This window comes from Geotrypetes seraphini, chromosome 14 (genome assembly GCF_902459505.1).
Source record: "Geotrypetes seraphini chromosome 14, aGeoSer1.1, whole genome shotgun sequence".
Lineage (NCBI taxonomy): Eukaryota > Metazoa > Chordata > Amphibia > Gymnophiona > Dermophiidae > Geotrypetes > Geotrypetes seraphini.
Window position 1 is genome coordinate 45503684 of NC_047097.1, and position 19216 is coordinate 45522899.

At 44.9% G+C, this 19216-nt stretch overlaps 1 protein-coding gene and 1 long non-coding RNA gene across 4 annotated transcripts in view; one reads left to right on the forward strand and one right to left on the reverse strand.

Annotated features, from left to right (window-relative positions):
- The window catches only part of LOC117348076, a 40346-nt gene extending 27669 nt beyond the window's left edge, over positions 1–12677 (reverse strand). The window contains exon 1 of the long non-coding RNA XR_004536909.1: positions 12579–12677. This is a non-coding gene — a long non-coding RNA (uncharacterized LOC117348076). The remainder of the gene's footprint in view (positions 1–12578) is intronic.
- Positions 12678–12680: 3 nt separating this feature from the next.
- Positions 12681–19216, forward strand: part of SLTM (SAFB like transcription modulator) — a 362439-nt gene continuing 355903 nt past the window's right edge. For 2 of the 3 annotated variants that reach the window (XM_033919731.1, XM_033919730.1), the window contains exons 1-2: positions 12682–12896; positions 14213–14300. In XM_033919731.1, the coding sequence (XP_033775622.1) occupies positions 12762–12896; positions 14213–14300 (223 nt within the window). In that variant the 5' untranslated portion in view covers positions 12682–12761. Of the gene's footprint in view, positions 12897–14212; positions 14301–19216 lie in introns of all 3 variants that reach the window. The other variant, XM_033919728.1, reaches the window with a different exon arrangement.

The following is a 19216-nucleotide window of genomic DNA, read 5'->3' on the forward strand; positions in this document are numbered from 1 at the left end:
GTCAGCAGAGAGGAGTGCTTCGACGATATCCCATGGGCTAGACGTGATTCTGAGCCCCGACGTTAGGACGCCTCCCCTCCAGCCGTTGCCGCTGGGAGCTAGCTCACCGCGAGAGGAGAGCACGTCAGACGAGAGTGTGTTCTCCCCTCGAGAGGCCAGCACGTCGGAGGGCTTGCAGCAGGAGACAACTCAGAGGGACTCGTTCCCTTTGGAGAAACCAGCGACTGGGACAACTCGTGCTATGGAGGAACAGGGCACTGAAGAGGTAGACCAGACATCTGAACTATCTTTGCCTACACTAACAATTCCTTTTGTTCCAGTTAAACCCCCAGAAGTCACTTTAGACTCGCTCTGGGAGTTAGTTGTGGCTTTGGGTAATTCTCTGACTCCTCAAATTAAAAACTTAGATAAAGAACTTAAAGACCAGAAAGAAGTTATTAAGAATTTGAAAGAAGACATAGAAATATTGAAATCTGATACCCAAGAAGATAAGAAGGACATAAAAATGATAAAAAGTAATCATGACTGGAGGAAGTGACGTCATCGTGGCTGATGGCAGCCTAGAGCGATAGCTCCGCGGACCCCCGGGCTAATTTCGGCGATATTCGCGCGATTTCGCGTGCCTGCACTATCTGCCTTCTTCTGCCTGTCTGTGAAGCTGCGTGGCTAAATCTCGATGGCGACGCGAAAAAAACAAACGGACATTAAAACGTTCTCCTCCCCGATCCCGAATGGGCCTCCTAAAACTGGCCCTAAAATGGCGCCCGATCCGGGCGCGGCTGCGGAGGGCTCACCTGGTGATGCAACACTGCCGAATCTGCAGATGGAGATGCGAGGCTGGTTCCAGGAATTAAAAACTGAGATTTCTGCAGTTCGGGCTGATATCCATACTGTAGTTGCTGAGCTGAAAAGAGAGGTGGGTGACCTCGGGAGTCGGGTGGGGGAGACGGAAGTAGCAGTGGAAGCACATGGCACTGAATTAACACAGCTGAAAAATAAGATTGCAGCACTGGAGGAAAAAGCAGATGTGAGCACCCTAAAGCTGGAGGACCTGGAGAATCGCTCCAGACGCTGCAACCTTCGCTTTCGGGGCGTCCCTGACACTGTATCTGACCCTCGCTGTATGGAGGTGATTGATCATATATGCATACAGGCACTGGAGACTGCTGGCTTGCCTGTGGAGGTGGGTAAGCCATTGCTGGATAGGGCACACCGCATCCCTGGCCCTCGTGATATGAACCGCCCCCGAGATGTTGTGGCTTGTTTCCATCGCTATATGGATAAGGAACATGTGCTCAGGGCGGTGAGACGCTCTGGGGGAACCGTTAAATGGGAGGAGGCGGATATTGATGTTTATCCTGATGTGGCCCCAGCAACCCTGGCCCGCCGTCGCATGTATAGAGACTGTACCCGTATACTCCAGGAGCGCAGTGTTCGATATAGGTGGATTTATCCTATTGGATTGGCTTTTACGCATGCCGGCAAGAACTACACTGCAATTTCTGTGGCTGATGTTCAGTCTCGTATGGTGGAAGCAGGTTTGATGACAGCTTCGGAGATGGCTCCTCTGCCTCAGAGGTCTCCCGTGCCCAAATCGGGACGAGGACTAGGATGGCAGCGAGTAGTCCGGTCGGCTGCTGCCCGTCGCCCTCTGGAAGCGGCCACGTCCTCATCCCATTGACCTGTAGTATTTGAGTGATGTGTTCCTGAACAGTTCTGCTATGTACATTTTCTTTTTCTTTTTCCTTTACAGAGCGGCCTCAGTCGCGAAGGTTATTACTACAGGGCTGGTTCTGGGGGTCCATTTGTGAACTGTTGCTCTACACTTCCTGTACCGTGGTTGCCAGGTGCCTTGGTAGCTGGACCATGTGGGGTGATGTTGGGGGGTTGGGGGGTGGGGGGGGTGGAAGGGAGGGGAAGGGTTGTGACCGAGTGTTTCTTTGTATGGTGGTATGGGAGAATGTTTATCTATTGTTTTTCTTAAGGTTGCACTTGCAGGGGTTATTAGGTTTGCTTGCTTCGGGATTTGGCATAGATTTGGCGACGCAGTGCTTTCTCTTCTCTGATATAAATGGATAAGCTTACTTTGCTGTCTTATAATGTACATGGTCTGAATTCACCGCAAAAGCGGCGCTTATTATTTAAGGAACTGAGCCGTCTGAATAGTGCTATTGGATTTATTCAGGAGACTCATTTTCTATCTCATTATGAGAAATTGCTTACACACCATAACTACCCACATGTTTACCTTTCTTCAAATAAGGTCAGAAAAAAGACCCAGGGGGTGGGTATTTTAATCCATAAACGTGTCCAGGTGGTATTGAGAGAGGTAGTGCGGGATGTCGAGGGCCGCTATATAATGGTCAAGGCTGAGTTGGATGGTATATTATATAGTCTACTGAATGTCTATGCCCCAAACGTTGGGCAGGGGGCCTTCTTCACACTGTTGGAACAAGTGTTGTTAGATCATGTTGAAGGTACTCTCCTTGTAGGTGGAGACTTTAATCTTACTTGCTACCCTCAGGAGGATAATTCCAATTCATCCATCCGCTATGCTAGAGGCGATAGAAAGATCTTTCTGCGCTTCTTGCGTAGGCAGGATTTGATAGATGTGTGGCGTTTCTTACACCCTGACACGCGAGATTATACCTTCTACTCCTCGAAACATGATTCCTATACTAGAATTGATATGTGGTTGCTGCCTCGATTTGCTCTGCCTCGAGTTTTAACCTCTAGTATTGAGCCCCGGGTATGGTCAGATCATGCCCCCCTGTCCCTGGAGTTACAGGTCGGACAGGTTAAAGAAGGTCGTTGTTTGTGGCGTATGAACGACTCTCTGTTGAAAGACCCCGCTACCTTGGTTCTACTAGAGTCTGATGTCAAGGAATTTTTTCTCTTTAATGATGTGGATGACATTAGTGTTGACACTTTGTGGGAAAGTTTTAAGGCTACCCTTCGGGGTTGTTGTATTTCAAGAGGGTCATATCGCAACCAATGTCGAGTGGCTCGTAGATTGAAGTTGCTGTCCCTCCTTCGACGCCTGGAGACTGCTCATAAGAGAGCCCCATCGAAGGCTGGGGGGGTAGCCCTGACGGAGTGTCGGAGGGATTTACAGGAACTTGACCTAGAGGGCATGGCCTGGGCCCTACAGAGGCGTCAACAGCGATTTTTTGAATGGGGTGGTAAGGCGGGTCGCTTGTTAGCTACACAGATTAAACAATCTCAGGCACGCCATTCCATTACTCGTATTCGTACTGAATCGGGACAGCTATGTGCGGATGATGGGGCTATTCACCAGGCTTTTTTGTCCTTTTACCAGACTCTGTACACTCCGGAAATTGAAATCACAAAGGGGGAGATAGATGCTTTTCTGTCTAATGTCACCTTGCCTTGTTTGGCGGAGGTGGATGCGGAGTGGCTATCTTCCCCTATTCAGCCTGCTGAGGTGGTGGCAGCTATACATCATCTAGCTGCTTCCAAAGCACCGGGTGTTGATGGTTTTTCGCCCTTGTTTTACAAGAAAATGGAAGCCCTTATAGTTGCTCCTTTGACTCGATTGTTTAATTCTTTTTTGGAGGGGGATTGTTTACCGTACTCATTTCGTCAAGCAGCGGTCTCTCTTCTTCTTAAACCTGGGAGAGATCCCCTCCTCTGTGGGTCTTACCGCCCTATCTCGCTGTTAGGAGTTGATTATAAGCTGTTTACCCGTATTTTGGCAGTCCGCTTGCAACGTTTTTTGCCTTTCCTAGTCCATAATGATCAATGTGGTTTTATTTCAGGGAGGCAACCCGGTGATAATATACGAAGGGTGTTAGATCTTATTGGAGTAGCCCATCAACACTCTATTCCGGCTGTCTTGTTATCAGTAGACGCTGAAAAAGCCTTTGATAGGGTTTACTGGCCGTTCATGTTAGCAGCTTTGAAGAAGATGGGAATATCGGGTGCCTTTCTGCATTGGGTGACTTTATTATATGCTGCACCGGAGGCTTGTTTGAGGGTTAATGGAAGATATACTGCCAATTTTTTGATTCGTAGAGGAACTAGGCAAGGGTGCCCTCTGTCACCGTTGATTTTCGCATTGGTCATGGAACCTTTAGCAGTAGCTATACGTGCGAATGCTGATATTCGAGGGATTGCGGTGGGTGATGAAGAACATAAGATCTTATTGTACGCTGATGATATTTTATTTACCTTGACCCAACCGCACCATTCCTTAACGGAGGTGCTTCGTGTTCTGACTGAATTTGGTACGGTGGCTGGCTTTAAAATTAATATTGACAAATCTGAGTTGCTTAATATTTCCCTCCCGGACTCGCTAGTAACGGATCTACGTGCAACATTTTCATTTCGATGGGCGGCTAAATCTATCAAATACCTCGGTGTACGCGTTTCCCGCAAACTTTCTGACCTTTTTGAATTGAATTACCCTCCGCTGTTACGAACTGTGTTTGCGGATTTAGATCGATGGGAGGGATTGCGATTGTCTTGGATGGGTAGGATTAGTGCTTTGCGTATGAATGTGCTGCCTCGCTTTCTGTATTTGTTCTCCTGCCTACCTCTCTCAATTCCTAAGCGTTTTCTGCTTAGGCTACAACGACGGGCCTTTGCTTATATTTGGACTCGTAAACCCCCTAGGGTAAGGAGGGAACGTATGTACTGGGACAGGTTACACGGGGGAATGGGAGTCCCTGATTTCTCTACATATTATTTTGCATCCCAACTGCAAGGGCTGTTTCATTGGGCATATCCCTCCCAGCGCTGGGTTTCTCTGGAACAGGCTCTACAACCTACCTACCCTTTAGCGGCGCTGCCTTGGCTGTCTCTGGATATCCTTCGGGATCAGCAGACTGGAACGTCTTATGGGATGACATGTACTCTGCTGGCGTGGAGCCGGGTTCGACGAGCTTGGTTTCCACGACAGCGTTATTTCTATGCCACTCCCATTAGATTTGCCCCTGATTTTTTGCCTGCTAGAGATACTGTGATTTTTAGGCGTTGGGAGATGGAGGGACTTCGGGTCCTGGGTCAACTGATAGTGGGTGGACAACTGATACCCTTTGCTGCCTTACAATCTATATATGACCTCCCCTCGACAGATTTTTTTGCCTATATCCAGCTTCGAGATTTTATGGTGAGGAGGGTGATCCCTGAGTGGGAGGGGGCAGACTCTGCTTTCCTTCAAGTGTTTAGGATGGGATCTGGGGTGGGCCTTATCTCACGACTTTATAGGGCACTTCTATACACTAGGCCACAAGCCCGCACATATGAACATCGTTGGGAACTCTTGCTGGGGAAGGCTTTTGAATTTCAGCAATGGGACTCCCTTTATAATACATTGTTAAGAGTTTCCTTAGCATCCCCCTTAGTTGAACAGGGCTATAAGATGTTATTTCAGTGGTATCTTACACCAGAAAAGATACACCGATTTTATCACTGTGGAGATGGCCACTGCTGGCGTAAATGTGGGTGTTTGGGCACCTTTGGACATATCTGGTGGGATTGTGTTAAGATTGTACCCTTTTGGAAGATGGTTCAACGACTGCTTACTGATGTACTACATCTACCCATTCTATTGCATATGGAAATATTTTTACTTAACTTTCCGTTGGGGAGCTTGGATGTAGATCAGAATCACTTTGTGGCCCTAGTTGCAACGGCAGCTAGACTTACTGTGGCTGCGTACTGGAAGCGCGACACGCTGCCTTCTCGTACTGAATTGTTACATAAAATAGACCAAATCTACCTGATGTCTAAATTGACTGCTTTAAATAATGATTCCTGTGGCACGTTTCATCGCCAGTGGTCACGTTATGGCCTTTGGCGGGGTCTTCTTTGAGCTGTTGCCACTTGTATTTTCATTTTCCTAAGGTTTCTGGTTTATATTGTTTCACTCGGTGGGGGGTGGGGGGGATTATGTTGATTCTTATGGGCATTATACTTGAATTGTTGGCATGCTGCCTGTGTATTGTTATCATTTTGCTCAATAAAATATTAAATTTCAAAAAAAAAAAAAAAAAAAAAAAAAAAAAAAAGTAATCATGACTTATTGGTAAAAGATAACTTGATAATGAGGAGAAAATTGGAAGCACTTGAAAACAATTCCCGGATTAATAATTTGCGTTTAATTAATTTTCCAAAGGTCTCATCAATTTCCCCAAGAGACATGATAAAGCGTTACTTTCTGGAAATATTAAAAATTCCTGAGAATTCATTACCTCCATTGATAAGAGTATATTATTTACCTATAAAGACTCAGGATGCTCAGAAGAAAGACGTAATTGGAAAATCCCAGGAAAGTTCTATGGATGTATCTGCTTTATTAGAGCAGTCGGACAGAGAAGTGGCTATTCCAGCCACTCTCCTACTGACTGTAGTTCTGGCTCCAGATAAAGACTGGATCCTTAAACTTTTCTTTAAAAATAGAACCACAGACTTCCTGGGTTTTCATATTCAAATTTTTCCGGATGTCTCTAAGGAGACTCAAAAGAGAAGAAGGGAATTTCTAATGTTGAAACCTGGTGTGATCCAGATTGGGGGGTTTATTTTTCCTTAGATTTCCTTGTAAATGTGTAGTAAGGTATCATACTTTGAAATATGTGTTCTTTGAACCAGCTCATTTGACAGCCTTCCTCTCCACGAAGCGCCTTGGGAATGAAGGAAAATCAGCGTCCAAGGAATAATTAGCTCCTTTTCAGTATCAGATAATGTGATTTCCTTTAGTTGTTATTTTGTATCCTTAAATCATTCCGTTTCTTAAGTCTTGGATCCTAATTTTGAGGACTAGTGTGCGATTAAGTTGAGAGTTATTTCTTCTTTTTTGGATAAAAAGTTTTTTTAATGTTGTGTTCAGTGTTCCCGCTAAGCTGCGCTGGCCAGCGCTCGCGCACAAAATATTACATCGCAGCGCAAAGTTTCTCTTCACAGCGCACACACGCGTCGGTAAGGTAAGGGGACGCATTGGGGGGATTGCACTTCCCCACAATTGCCATGCTTCGGTTCCTCTTCTTCCTTCCTTCCTCCCCCCCCCCCCGCGGGACCCTGCGGCACCATCAACTCTTACTCCCTCTAATGTCGGCCCTGCAGCTCCAGACTTCCTCGCACCTTCTCCCCTCCCCCTTTGGATCGCTATTATTTTAAATGTTATAGCCGCGGAGCTGTATCCATCAGTGCAGATGTCTAACCTCGGCCTGCCCCGGAACTCTTACTGCAACAGTGACTTCCTGTTCCTGCCTAGACGGGCGGCTGCTGCAGTAAGAGTTCCGGGGCAGGCCGAGGTTAGACATCTCCACTGATGGATACAGCTCCGCGGCTATAACATTTAAAATAATAGCGATCCAAAGGGGGAGGGGAGAAGGTGCGAGGAAGTCTGGAGCTGCAGGGCCGACATTAGAGGGAGTAAGAGTTGATGGTGCCGCAGGGTCCCGCGGGGGGGGGGGGGGAGGAAGGAAGGAAGAAGAGGAACCGAAGCATGGCAATTGTGGGGAAGTGCAGAGCTGCAGGGAAGAGTGTTGCGGTACCCAGCTGGAGGGAGAAGGAAGATGAGGGAGGGAATTAAAGGAGATGCCAGGGCTTGGAGCGTAGGAGGAAGGTATGCCAGTCTAAGGGAAAAGGAAGGGGGAGATGTGAGAGCATGGAGGGGGAGCGAAAGATGGAAGAAAAGGAAAGGAGAGAGATGCCAGAGAATCAGGGAAGGGGAGATACCAGACTATGAGGAGAGGTGTGGGAGAGGGAAGGCGAGGAGAGAGATGCCAGACCAATGGGGTGAAAGGAGAGATGGAAGGGGGAGGCATACAGTTTCTGGAAGGGGCATAGAAGGAGAGAAGATGCCATATAGGGGAAGAGAGACGGCAGACAGTGGATGGAAGGAAGAGAGTTACAAGAAGATGAGGAAAGGAGAAACCACAGAAGACAAAGGTAGAAAAAAATTTCTATTTATTTATTGCTTTAGGAGACATGTGTCACTGTTTCTGTGAAGCATTGTATGCAGAGTCCAGCTGGTTCAATTTAACCTTTGTCTATGTATTTTTATTTTATCCCCCCTTTTACAAAACTGTGAAGCGTTTTTAGCACCAGCCTTGGTGGTAGCAGCTCTGATGCTCAGAATTTTATGAGCATCAGAGCTGTTACCTCCGTAGCTAAAATCCACACTACAGTTTTGTAAAAGAGGGAGGGGTTAGTTTGTGATTACATATTCCTTACTAGGCGAAGGTGTTTTCTGTGTTCTGTGTGTTCGAAAGACATGGTTTTCTGTTAGGATTGACGGTGTAGGATTGATCTGTGCTGGTCTGGCTTGTTTAGTTTTACAATGGGTGTATTGATGTACTGCTCACTGCAATATGTAAGATGCTGCCTTTTCCTAGGTACTCATGTGTGACGTGTGGTTTGTTACTAAAAATCATGTTTTTCTTACAGATGGGGGGGGGTGCCAAAAAATGATGGGCCCCGGATGTTACATATGCTAGGTACGCCACTGTATGTAAAGATACCAGAAAGCTGGCGTAGCAAAAACTTCTAAGTTTTGAGTATTTAACCCTCCCACAATCTCACGGGCACTCGTTTCAAGTTTATTGAGATTTTGATTTAAACGCAATATCAAATATTTTCAATGCGTATAACAAAAATAAATTAGGGGAAATAAATAAAACCATTTGAACCAGTGTTCCCGCTAAGCTGCGCTGGCGTGCGCTGGCGCACAAAATATTACATCGCAGCGCACACGTTTCTCGTCACAGCGCACGATCGGAAGAGGCGTACGGCAGATGGCAGGGCGGCGAGAGGAGAATCGGGCGAGTTGGCTCATAACTTGCTGGCGCCCGATATTTTTGGCTCACGGTGAAAAAAGTTTGCTCACAACACCCGCCCGCTTAGAGGGAACACTGGTTGTGTTTAATATTATGTTTTCTTAATTGCACTTTCTGTACAAGATGATATGCTTGTTAAATAATGTAAAAATTTCTAAAATAAATAATAATAAAAAGACACCAGCGGTGTGGGTCAGTGGGGGAGATCGTATGCTGGCACTAGCTACAGTTCTTGAAGCCCGTGACCGGCTGGGACATAGAAGGAAAGATAGCTGCCACAAAGTTGAAGCCCGCAGGCTGAGGGCATGCGGCAGGCCCTGCCAGTCGACAAAAATTAAAACTTTTAAAAAAATAATCAAAAGACAAAACACAGCGACACGATAATAAGAAAACACGAGCCGCTGTGAGAGAAGGCACAAAGCAAACAGACTTCTTGGCTTCATGGAAAACTGAGAACTGAGGAGACGCACCCTGTGCTGGATGGAAAGGCACTCGCGCATGCGCGTTGCGGCAGACTCGAAACTTCTGAAGTTTTCTACCAGGGCTGTGGAGTCTGAGTCGAGGAAATTTCGGGTACCTGGAGTCGGAGTATTTATCTACCGACTCCATTTTTGAACTTGGCATACCAATCACGAGCAATTCTTTTAGCTATAGCACCCACTATATACACAGCACAAATGTTGTGAGCAGCTTCTGCGGCCTTAGAACCTTGATTAAAAGCAAAAAGAAGGTGATGTCGAAAATGCTCATTTCTCTCAACTTGACATTCTATTTTAACGATCTGAAAATTAACCAGTGCTGTGGAGTCGGAGTCGGAGGAAATTTCGGGTACCTGGAGTCGGAGTCTGAAGTACAAAAAACTGAGGAGTCGGAGTCGGAACATTTATCTACCGACTCCATAGCCCTGTTTTCTACAAGCAAGTCTGTATACATCCGGGCTCCGTGGATATTGTCACCCACATGTGAGAATAGGCTTCCTGCTTGTCCTGGGATAACAGTAGTGACATGCTGAGAATGCAGAAAGGGTAGGATGCTGTATGGGAGAGAGGAGACACAAAGGGAGTGATGAGCAAAGGACAGAGTGTGGAACACGATGAGTGATTGATTGCCTCATGATTAGGTCTTCATGTTTTATGAATTTTAATATTTGATAATTTACATAGCCCCAAACAGAGGAGCTGCCTGCACTACTGAATCCTTGAAGCTACTGACGTTTATGGCAACAATCACAGACAATACTGTGCTGCCAATCACAGACAATAAATACTGTGCTATTTTTTTTATTTTAACCTAAGTTTTAACTTAATTTTTAACTAAATGTAAATCGCATTGGATTTGGATTTTGCGATCTAATCAAATATTTTAAATAAACTTGAAACTACTGGCAACTGCAATATTTGGCATTGTCTGTAGTTTGAACTTCCTGGGATCCATAATCACAGAACCCAGAACCATAGCTATGGTGCTCTATTAATAGTGTTCCTGAAAAAATTTGATACCAGTAAAAATATATATATTAATTTTTGTTTAAAAAATATTATTAAAAGATAGTGGCCGAATCGCTGATCAGGGAAGGTATCAATGAGCATATAGAAAAAATAATCTGATGATAACAAGCCAGCATGATTTCTGTAAAGGACGATCATGCCAGACGAATCTACTGCATTTCTTTGAGGGGATAAGTAAACAATTGGACCAAGGTGACCCTGTAGACATCGTATATCTAGATTTCCAAAAAGCCTTCGACAAGGTACCCCATGAACGCCTACTGAAGAAACTGTGGAGTCACGGGGTGGAAGGGGACGTGCACAGATGGATCAAAAATTGGCTGGCAAACAGGAAGCAGAGGGTAGGAGTAAAGGGGCACTACTCTGACTGGATAGAGGTCACGAGTGGTGTTCCGCAAGGGTCAGTGCTGGGACCGCTGCTGTTCAATATATTTATTAATGATCTGGAAACAGGGACAAAGTGCGAAGTTATCAAGTTCGCGGATGACACAAAACTCTCCAGCAGGGGCAGAACTGTTGAGGAATGCAAAGAACTGCAGAGCGACCTGAACAAACTGAGTGAGTGGGCAAAAAGATGGCAGATGAGCTTCAATGTGGAGAAATGTAAGGTCTTACACATAGGGACGAGGAACTCCATGTACAGCTATACGATGGGAGGGAGGATACTGGTGGAAGGCAACCAAGAAAAAGATCTGGGGGTATTGGTGGATAACACAATGAAGCCGGCGGCGCAATGTGCAGAGTCCTCAAAGAAAGCGAGCAGAATGTTGGGCATTATCAAAAAAGGTATCACTACCAGAATGAAGAAAGTTATCCTGCCACTATATCGAGCAATGGTGCGCCCACATCTAGAATACTGCGTCCAATACTGGTCGCCATACCTCAAGAAGGACATGACAATACTCGAGAGGGTCCAGAGGAGAGCAACGAGGATGATAAAGGACATGGAGAACCTTTCATATGCCGAACGGTTGGACAAGCTGGGGCTCTTTACCCTGGAAAAGCGGAGACTGAGAGGGGACATGATAGAAACTTATAAAATCATGAAAGGCGTAGAGAAGGTGGAGCGGGACAGATTCTTTAGACTAGCGGGGACAACAAAAACAAGAGGTCATTCAGAAAAACTGAGAGGAGACAGATTCATAACGAATGCAAGGAAGTTCTTCTTCACTCAACGAGTGGTAGACACCTGGAACGCGCTTCCCGGAGAGGTGATAAGACAGAGTACAATTCTGGGGTTCAAAAAGGGACTGGATGACTTCCTGGAAGCGAAGGGGATAACAGGGTACATATAGGACATTAAGCGAACAGGGTATGGACGTTTTAGGTTAGGTAGGGAACACTTACAGGTCATGGACCTGGGGGGCCGCCGCGGGAGCGGACTGCCGGGCACGATGGACCCCTGGTCTGACCCGGTAGAGGCAATTCTTATGTTCTTATATGGTGTTATTTTGAAATATATATAACATTTAAAATATTTTGATACTGAATTCTCCCAGAAATTGTTTATGGTGCAATACAGAATTACATGAATTTTTCCTGATATTCTTTGGGCTGTGTTCCCCCAATTACTACACAGGAAAACTCCACGAAAATAAGAAGCCCCAGCTTTTAAGCCTAAACAGATATGACATAAAAAATATCAGTGAAAATATCCAGAGCCACGAATCATGTCTCTGGTGCCCTGAGTTCAGGTTTTGTAAGGCTGTCGTCCCGCCCCTCTCCTGAGTACAAGACAATGGGGCTCATTATCTGAACATAAGACAGAAATATTTTTGTAGTAGCTTGTGCATCAATGTGTTTTGAAAATGAGCTCCTATATCTCGATAAATAAAAAGGTGAACCTCGGGTACCCTGGTCTACCAAAATGGCGATGGTAAAACGTGTCAATAAATAAAAATTAAAGTTGTTATTAAAAATCTTTCCAAAGATGGATACTAAAAATAGTAACTAGTAACACAAGCAATAATTTAAAAAAGCCAGATATTTGGGAATCCATATGAAACCTCGCCGAAATCTACAGGAAAAAAATCCATGATTTTTGTTTCTCAGTGGACCTCGAGAATATCCTCAGATTTTGTCCAACTGAAATCAGGCATTTGGCTAACTAAACTTTAAAAAAAAATAATATATATATATATTATTAATGCATTGTAATGAACGGGTCCTTCTCCTGTTATCTATTGTTAGACATTTTTCTTGACTGGTAATACTGTGCAACGCCACAGGAGATTTCTATCTGAAAACAGCATTCACGGCGCATGTGTACCTGTTTCCGATCATCTGGCTAAAGTCAAGAGCACCTTGGGCGGGTTTTTTGGCGGCTTAAACCCAGAAAATGGGCTCTGTTCATATCCGGGTATTTGTGAGGGGGAGATTTGTGCGCATGCGGTTGTGACGCAGAAGACGATTCTTTCTTGCTGTTCAGTGCTGGTTTGGTGAGGCGCCTAAAATGGCTTCCACAGCGAGTGCCGTGGAAATTAAGAAAATTACTGAACTTCGAGTTATAGATCTCAAAAACGAGCTTAAGCAGAGGAATCTAGATGTTACGGGGGTGAAAAACGTGCTTATTTCGAGGCTGAAGCAGGTAGGTAAAACTAGTTCGGTGATGGGCTGGGCTTAGGCGGGTGTGGAACTACTGCAGGCCGCGTGCTGGGCTGGAGGTAACATAGTGATTACTTTTTTTTTTCATCCCAACGTGGTGAGGCTATCGCCTTGTACTAAAATATTTTATATGGTTGGTGTTTTTAAAGTTTATGTGGCCTCCCGTGAGGCTAATTTAAGTATTGCTTGGGTACTCCATTTTTCTGGCCTTCCGTTTTTCGTACACTTTTAAGGTAACAGCGTGGTAGACGCGCGTGCTTCTTCCCTCTAGGAATTTTGCGTTGCTTTTCAGTGTGTTTTTTCAGTATTTTGTTTTATGTAATTCTAGTTTTACGGATTTTGATATGCTGACTTTTAAATGTAGTTTGCAGGTATATTTTTAAAATATGTAAATCGGAAAAATTGTTTTCATTTTTTTCATAGGAACTTCATATGTTAATGTGCGTTTTATGATAAAAAGAAAATTCTAACTTCCTTATATAAGGTAGTCTGTTTTATGAGCATATTTAGAATTTTATTTAGAATTTATCTTGATTCAAAGTTCAGTATTGCGGTTTTCTGGACCTTCATAACATTTATTGTTCGGTTACAAATAACCTTTATTTAAGTTTTTTTTTATGAAGCTTGCAGGCTTGATGAAAACACGAAATTCTACTGTTAGAGATACAATAAGCCTGTAAATTTGTATAAGGGTCTGGTGTTGTCTTATTTCTGCGTTGGGGGGGGGGGGGGTCAGGCCCTGTATCTAGGTCTTTCACCTTGCTACCGGGTAGTAGATCCATCTCCCTGGGGATCTCTTTACTAGGGCAAAACCTGTCTCCTCCACAAAGTTTAGTTGCTGTTCATTTAAGTTTAAAAATAGACAAATGTGGTAGGTAAGGTAACTGAGATGGAAATGGGATATGACATGGATAAGTACTTAATAGAAGGAAAATAAAGGTTAGCAGTTTTGTTGAGTTTTGTTTTCTTTCTGTGAAATATTCTTTAACGTGAACTCGAAAAACGGGGGTGGAGTGGAGTAAAGGACAAAAGGATAAAGAAATAATGGCAATGGGATCCAGTGGGATGTGATACTTTGTGTATGTTGAGGCACAATATATTTTTTAAGTTCTGCAATATGTCACAATTTGGTGATTCTCTTTGTAGTTAATATGTACTTGGAATTGTTTTCTTTTGTAGAAACTGAACTTGAGTGTTTAAAATTATAATAGAGAATTTGTGTGAAAAATTGCTGAAATTTTATGTCTTGGCATATGACAAAGTAAATCATTAATGCTTGTATTTTTTTTTTTAATTTAGGCTATTGAAGATGAAGGAGGAGATCCTGATAATATTGAAATAAATATTGTTGCTGATACACCTACCAAGAAAGCAACAAAAGGCAAAGGTTAAATTCTGACCTTTTTTGCATATTGTGTCTAACAATAAGTGTGATTTCTAGTTTTTTAATATAATTGAGGCACTAGGGGTATGAACTAGGAAGTCAACATTAACACATCATATGTCCAGTGCTATGAACTATTTTTCTCTGTTACAGCAGGTAATTCAGTCTCATAGTTGCTGATATAATTCTGACCTTTCCCGTGTGAGCTTCTTGAGTTTTGTCCTTTTAGTCTTGAAACATGCCTTTCCCTTCCTTTGGCTTCTTTGGACTCTGCTTTGGTCATAGTCATGGCACTGGCTTTTTCAGGAAAGAGCTCATTAGCACTGCAAGTCAGTTGTGCTACACCACAGATCCAATTTGCCTAGGTAGGTGCCTACCCTAAAGGGTGGGGGGGGGAATACTTGACGCAAGAGCTGTTGTTAAAAGCATATCACTATCTTGTTCTATTTAAGAACATAAGAATAGCCTTACTGGGTCAAAACATGGTCCATCAAGCCCAGTAGCCCATTCTCATGGTGGCCAATCCAAGTCACTAGTACCTGGCCAAAACCCAAGGTGTAGCAATATTCCATGCTACCAATACAGGGCAAGCAGTGATGTCCCCTGTGTCTTTCTCAATGACAAGACTATGGACTTTTTCTCCAGGAACTTGTCCAAACCTTTCTTAAAACTAGCTACACTATCCGCTCTTACCACATCCTCTGGCAAGGTGTTCCGGAGCTTAACTTACACAGGTCCCATTTTATACATTGAGACCTAGTTACTAATAGCAGAGAGTTAACAATAAAATGTCTTAAAAGTAGTCCCAAGTGAATAACTCTCCACCCCATGCCCAATATCATACTTTTCATGCCCTTATTTTTTAATATGGTATTTAGAACTACCTGTATATACTTAAATATAAACGGAGATTTTTGGGCCTAAAAATGGGGGGGGTCTCAGTTTATTAATTTGGATCAGCCCCCCTCCCCTCGGGACCTGTTGCAGGCTTTTGGGGATTAATAATCGGCATTTGGGGATTAATAATCGGAAGGAACCGTATATGCTGGGAGGTGAGAAGCTGATATGCACGGATGGGGAGAGGGACCTTGGGGTGATAGTGTCCGAAGATCTAAAGGCGAAAAAACAGGGTGACAAGGCAGTGGCTGCTTTCAGAAGGATGCTGGGCTGTATAAATAGAGGCGTAGCCAGTAGAAGGAAAAAGGTGTTGATGCCCCTGTACAGGTCATTGGTAAGGCCCCACTTGGAGTATTGTGTTCAGTTTTGAAGACCGTATCTGGCGAAGGACGTAAGAAGAGTTGAAGTGGTCTAGAGGAGGGCGACGAAAATGATAGGCTTGCGCCAGAAGACGTATGAGGAGAGACTGGAAGCCCTGAATATGTATACACTAGAGGAAAGGAGGGACAGGGGAGATATGATTCAGACATTCAAATACTTGAAGGGTATTAACGTAGAACAAAATCTTTTCCAGAGAAAGGAAAATGGTAAAACCAGAGGACATCATTTGAGGTTGAGGGATGGTAGATTCAAAGGCAATGTTAGGAAATTCTACTTTAGGAAGAGGGTGGTGGATGCCTGGAATGCGCTCCCGAGAGAGGTAGTGGAGAGTAAAACGGTGACTGAGTTCAAAGAAGCGTGGGATGAACACAGGATCTAGAATCAGAAAATAATATTAAATATTGAACTAAGGCCAGTACTGTGCAGACTTGCACAGTCTGTGTCTGTATGGCCGTTTGGTGGGGGATGGGCTGGGGAGGTCTTCAGTGGCTGGAAGGGTGTAGATGGGCTGGAGTAGGTTTTAACGGAGATTTCGGCAGTTGGAACCCAAGCATAGTACCGGGTAGAGCTTTCGATTCTTGCCCAGAAATAGCTAAGAAAATAAATTAAAAAATTTAAATTGAATCAGGTTGGGCAGACTGGATGGAACATTCGGGTCTTTATCTGCTATCATCTACTATGTTACTATAAGTGGTCCAGCGGTGAACCAGGGCAGGAGTGAACTTCTATGCTCCTGCCCTGTGCAGAGCCACTATCTGAGTGACTGCCGTGAGTTCTCGCAATGTTGTCTCAAACTTATGACAGCCATTCAAATAACAGCTCTGCATAGGACAGGAGCATAGAAGTTCTGCGTTGGACCACCTGGGCTTTAAAGGTACTTTTTTTAAAAAAAAAAAAGTCTGGGAGGTGGGATGTTTGACTAGAGAAGGAGGGATCCCGTCTGTCAGGCCCACCAGGGCTTACGGCAGGCCTGCAAGGGGTCAGGTGAGGGGAAGGGGTGGAGCAGGGGAAAGAGGGCACTTGCATATAAACTGGTTTATATTCGAGTCAACCTTTTTTTTTTTTTTTCGGGGGATAAAGGTCACCTCGGCTTATTTTAAAATATATATATGGTAAATTGAGTGTTTTACTTATTTTCAAACTATTTTATTGATGACTGATTTCCACATATTAGTAGTCTATATCCAGATTGAACAATGAGAATCCCTGAGAACAGACTTGTTCTCTGAGACACACCATTACGTGTTCAAAAGTAAGCTTCGTTCTCTTGGATTTAGAGATGCCAAGCATTCCAAATGAGTAAAAATTGTTTTGTTTTTAGAATGGTTTGCCATTTGCACCTTCCAAATGATTGTGTGGAGTTGATGCCTCCACTTTCAAAAAGATGGAGGCTCTGAAGAATTCCAGGGTTGTAGTATTTTACAGCTCACCCCCTCCCCAACCTGGGGCAGTCCCCTAAACTACCCTGGCAGATCACCATTATTTATTCTGAGGCCCCGTTCTTGGGGATTCTCTCTCTGGGAAAGGACGTAGACCCGCTTTGCCAGTGTGTAAAGCAAACGTTCAGATGAACTTGGAGAGGCCAGCCTGCTGTGTTATCTTTTGGGCTTGGGGGTCTGTTCCTCTGGGAGCCTGCTCGCCTTCTGAGTTTCTCAGTGCAGGCTGTGGATGACCTGAGTAAAAACCCTCGGGGTATCGGGGTGCCGGCTGAATGTTTACCCACTCTGTCGCACTCCAAGGTCCCTTAGGGGTGGGGTGTTGAAGGTCGGTCCGTCTGGCTTGCAGCCTGAAGATTCTGTTGTCTGGAAGAGTCTCGAAGTGACTGAGGTAGATAAATCTCTTTATCCCAGGACAAGCAGGCCTCACATATGGGTGACGTCATCAGCGGAGCCCGGATGTGGAAGCTCGCAAGTAGACTTGCTTGAAGAAACTCGAAGTTTCGAATCGACCACGCATGCGCGAGTGCCTTCCCGCCCAGTGTAGGGCACGTCTCGTCAGTTTTCCGCAGAGCCGAGAAGTCCGTTTTTGATTCTCTGCGTTTAACTTCGTTACGTCGTGCCTTCTCTGAACCGCGATTTATATTTTTTTCTTCACGAATCGCTGTTCTTACTTTATTTTATTTCTAGTTTAAAAAAAAATAATTTTTTTCAATCTTCCGTCCGTTTTCCGGGGCAGGCCGCTCGGCTGCAACCCAAGGGCTTCGATCTTGCGGCAGCTATTTTTCCTCCTATGTCCCGGCCTGTAACGGGCTTCAAGAAGTGTAGCCAGTGCCAGCGTGCGATTTCCCTTATGGACCCACACTGTCGGTGACTCAAGTGCCTTGGGCTGGACCATCACCCGAAGTCGTGCGAGAGCTGTGCTACTCTTCAAGCTCGAGCCCTTAAGTGTCGTCACCTTTTAGTGGAGAAGCTGTTCGGGATGGATTCTTCCTCCGATCCCTTGACATCGAAGATGCCCTCGACCTCACCTTCGACCAAGACTCCTGCTGTTTCTACTGCTTCCACCTCGAGCCTCATCAGACCTTTGTCATTTGCAGCAGCTCTCTCTTCGACACCTGCTGTATCTTCTCCTGTTTCCTCAGGTCAGATAACTCAGAAGAAAGTGCTTAAAGTGCCTAAGACTTCAAAGTCGAAGCACATTTAAACTGTCTCGGTGGAGCCTCCAGCCATAGCAGGTGGTCCGGTTTCAGACGCGGATCCATCCTTGCCGGCTTCTTTCCAGACCATGTTGGAGAAGCAATTCATTCAGTTCCTTACTAATATGGGACTGAAGCTTCTTCCTCTCATCCAGCCTGGGCATTCAGCAGATTCCCGCGAGGTCGAGCCGCTTTCTTTGCCTCAGTCTGAACTTACACACTCTTTGCAGGGAGCAGAGTCTCTGCGAGTGTCTGGTCTGGTATCTAAGCACGTGAAGCAAGGAGCAGAATCTTTGCAAGTACCTCGGCAGGAATCCTCACATTCTATCCAAGGAGCAGAGTCTTTGGGAGTGCATCGAGGTTCCTCCATCAAGCCTCTGGAGCTTCGCTGTACAGCCTCCAGTCCTATACATTCTTTGGTGGCATCGGCTGCTTCTGTCTCCGAGGTGAAGTCTCCTCGATCTTCGAGATCTGCTTCCAAACATTGTTCTTGCCGACGATCGAGGCCTTCGAGGCATACTTTCAGTCATAGTTCTTCTTTTAAAGAAAGTCCCTCTTCAACTAAGCCTCGCTCTACTCCTACTTCGACTAGACCGCCGACTCCTCGCTTGAGGTCTCCACTTTCGAACCTCGAGGATGCAGCGGTTTCGATTGCTTCGTCCAAGTCTCCATATTCTATTGATGCCTTTTTTCCTGCCGAAGCTTCATCTTCGACCCAGGCTGCCTCGACGTCCTCGAGTCCATCTCGAGGCAAAGCATTGGCGGATCAGCTATCTTTCTCATCTTTTCTTCATCAAATGGCTGTTGACTTGGATCTTCAATTAGATGCTGATTCCAAATACTCTTAAGGAGTACCTTGAAGTCATGCAACTTCCTCAACCTCCGGCAGAGTCTCTTAAGCTTCCTTTTCACAAGCTTTTGTCTCAGACTTTTGGTTGATGCCTGGAGACCCCTTATACCATATCGGTTGTTCCAGGCAAATTGGACTCTAGGTATAAAACTGTAC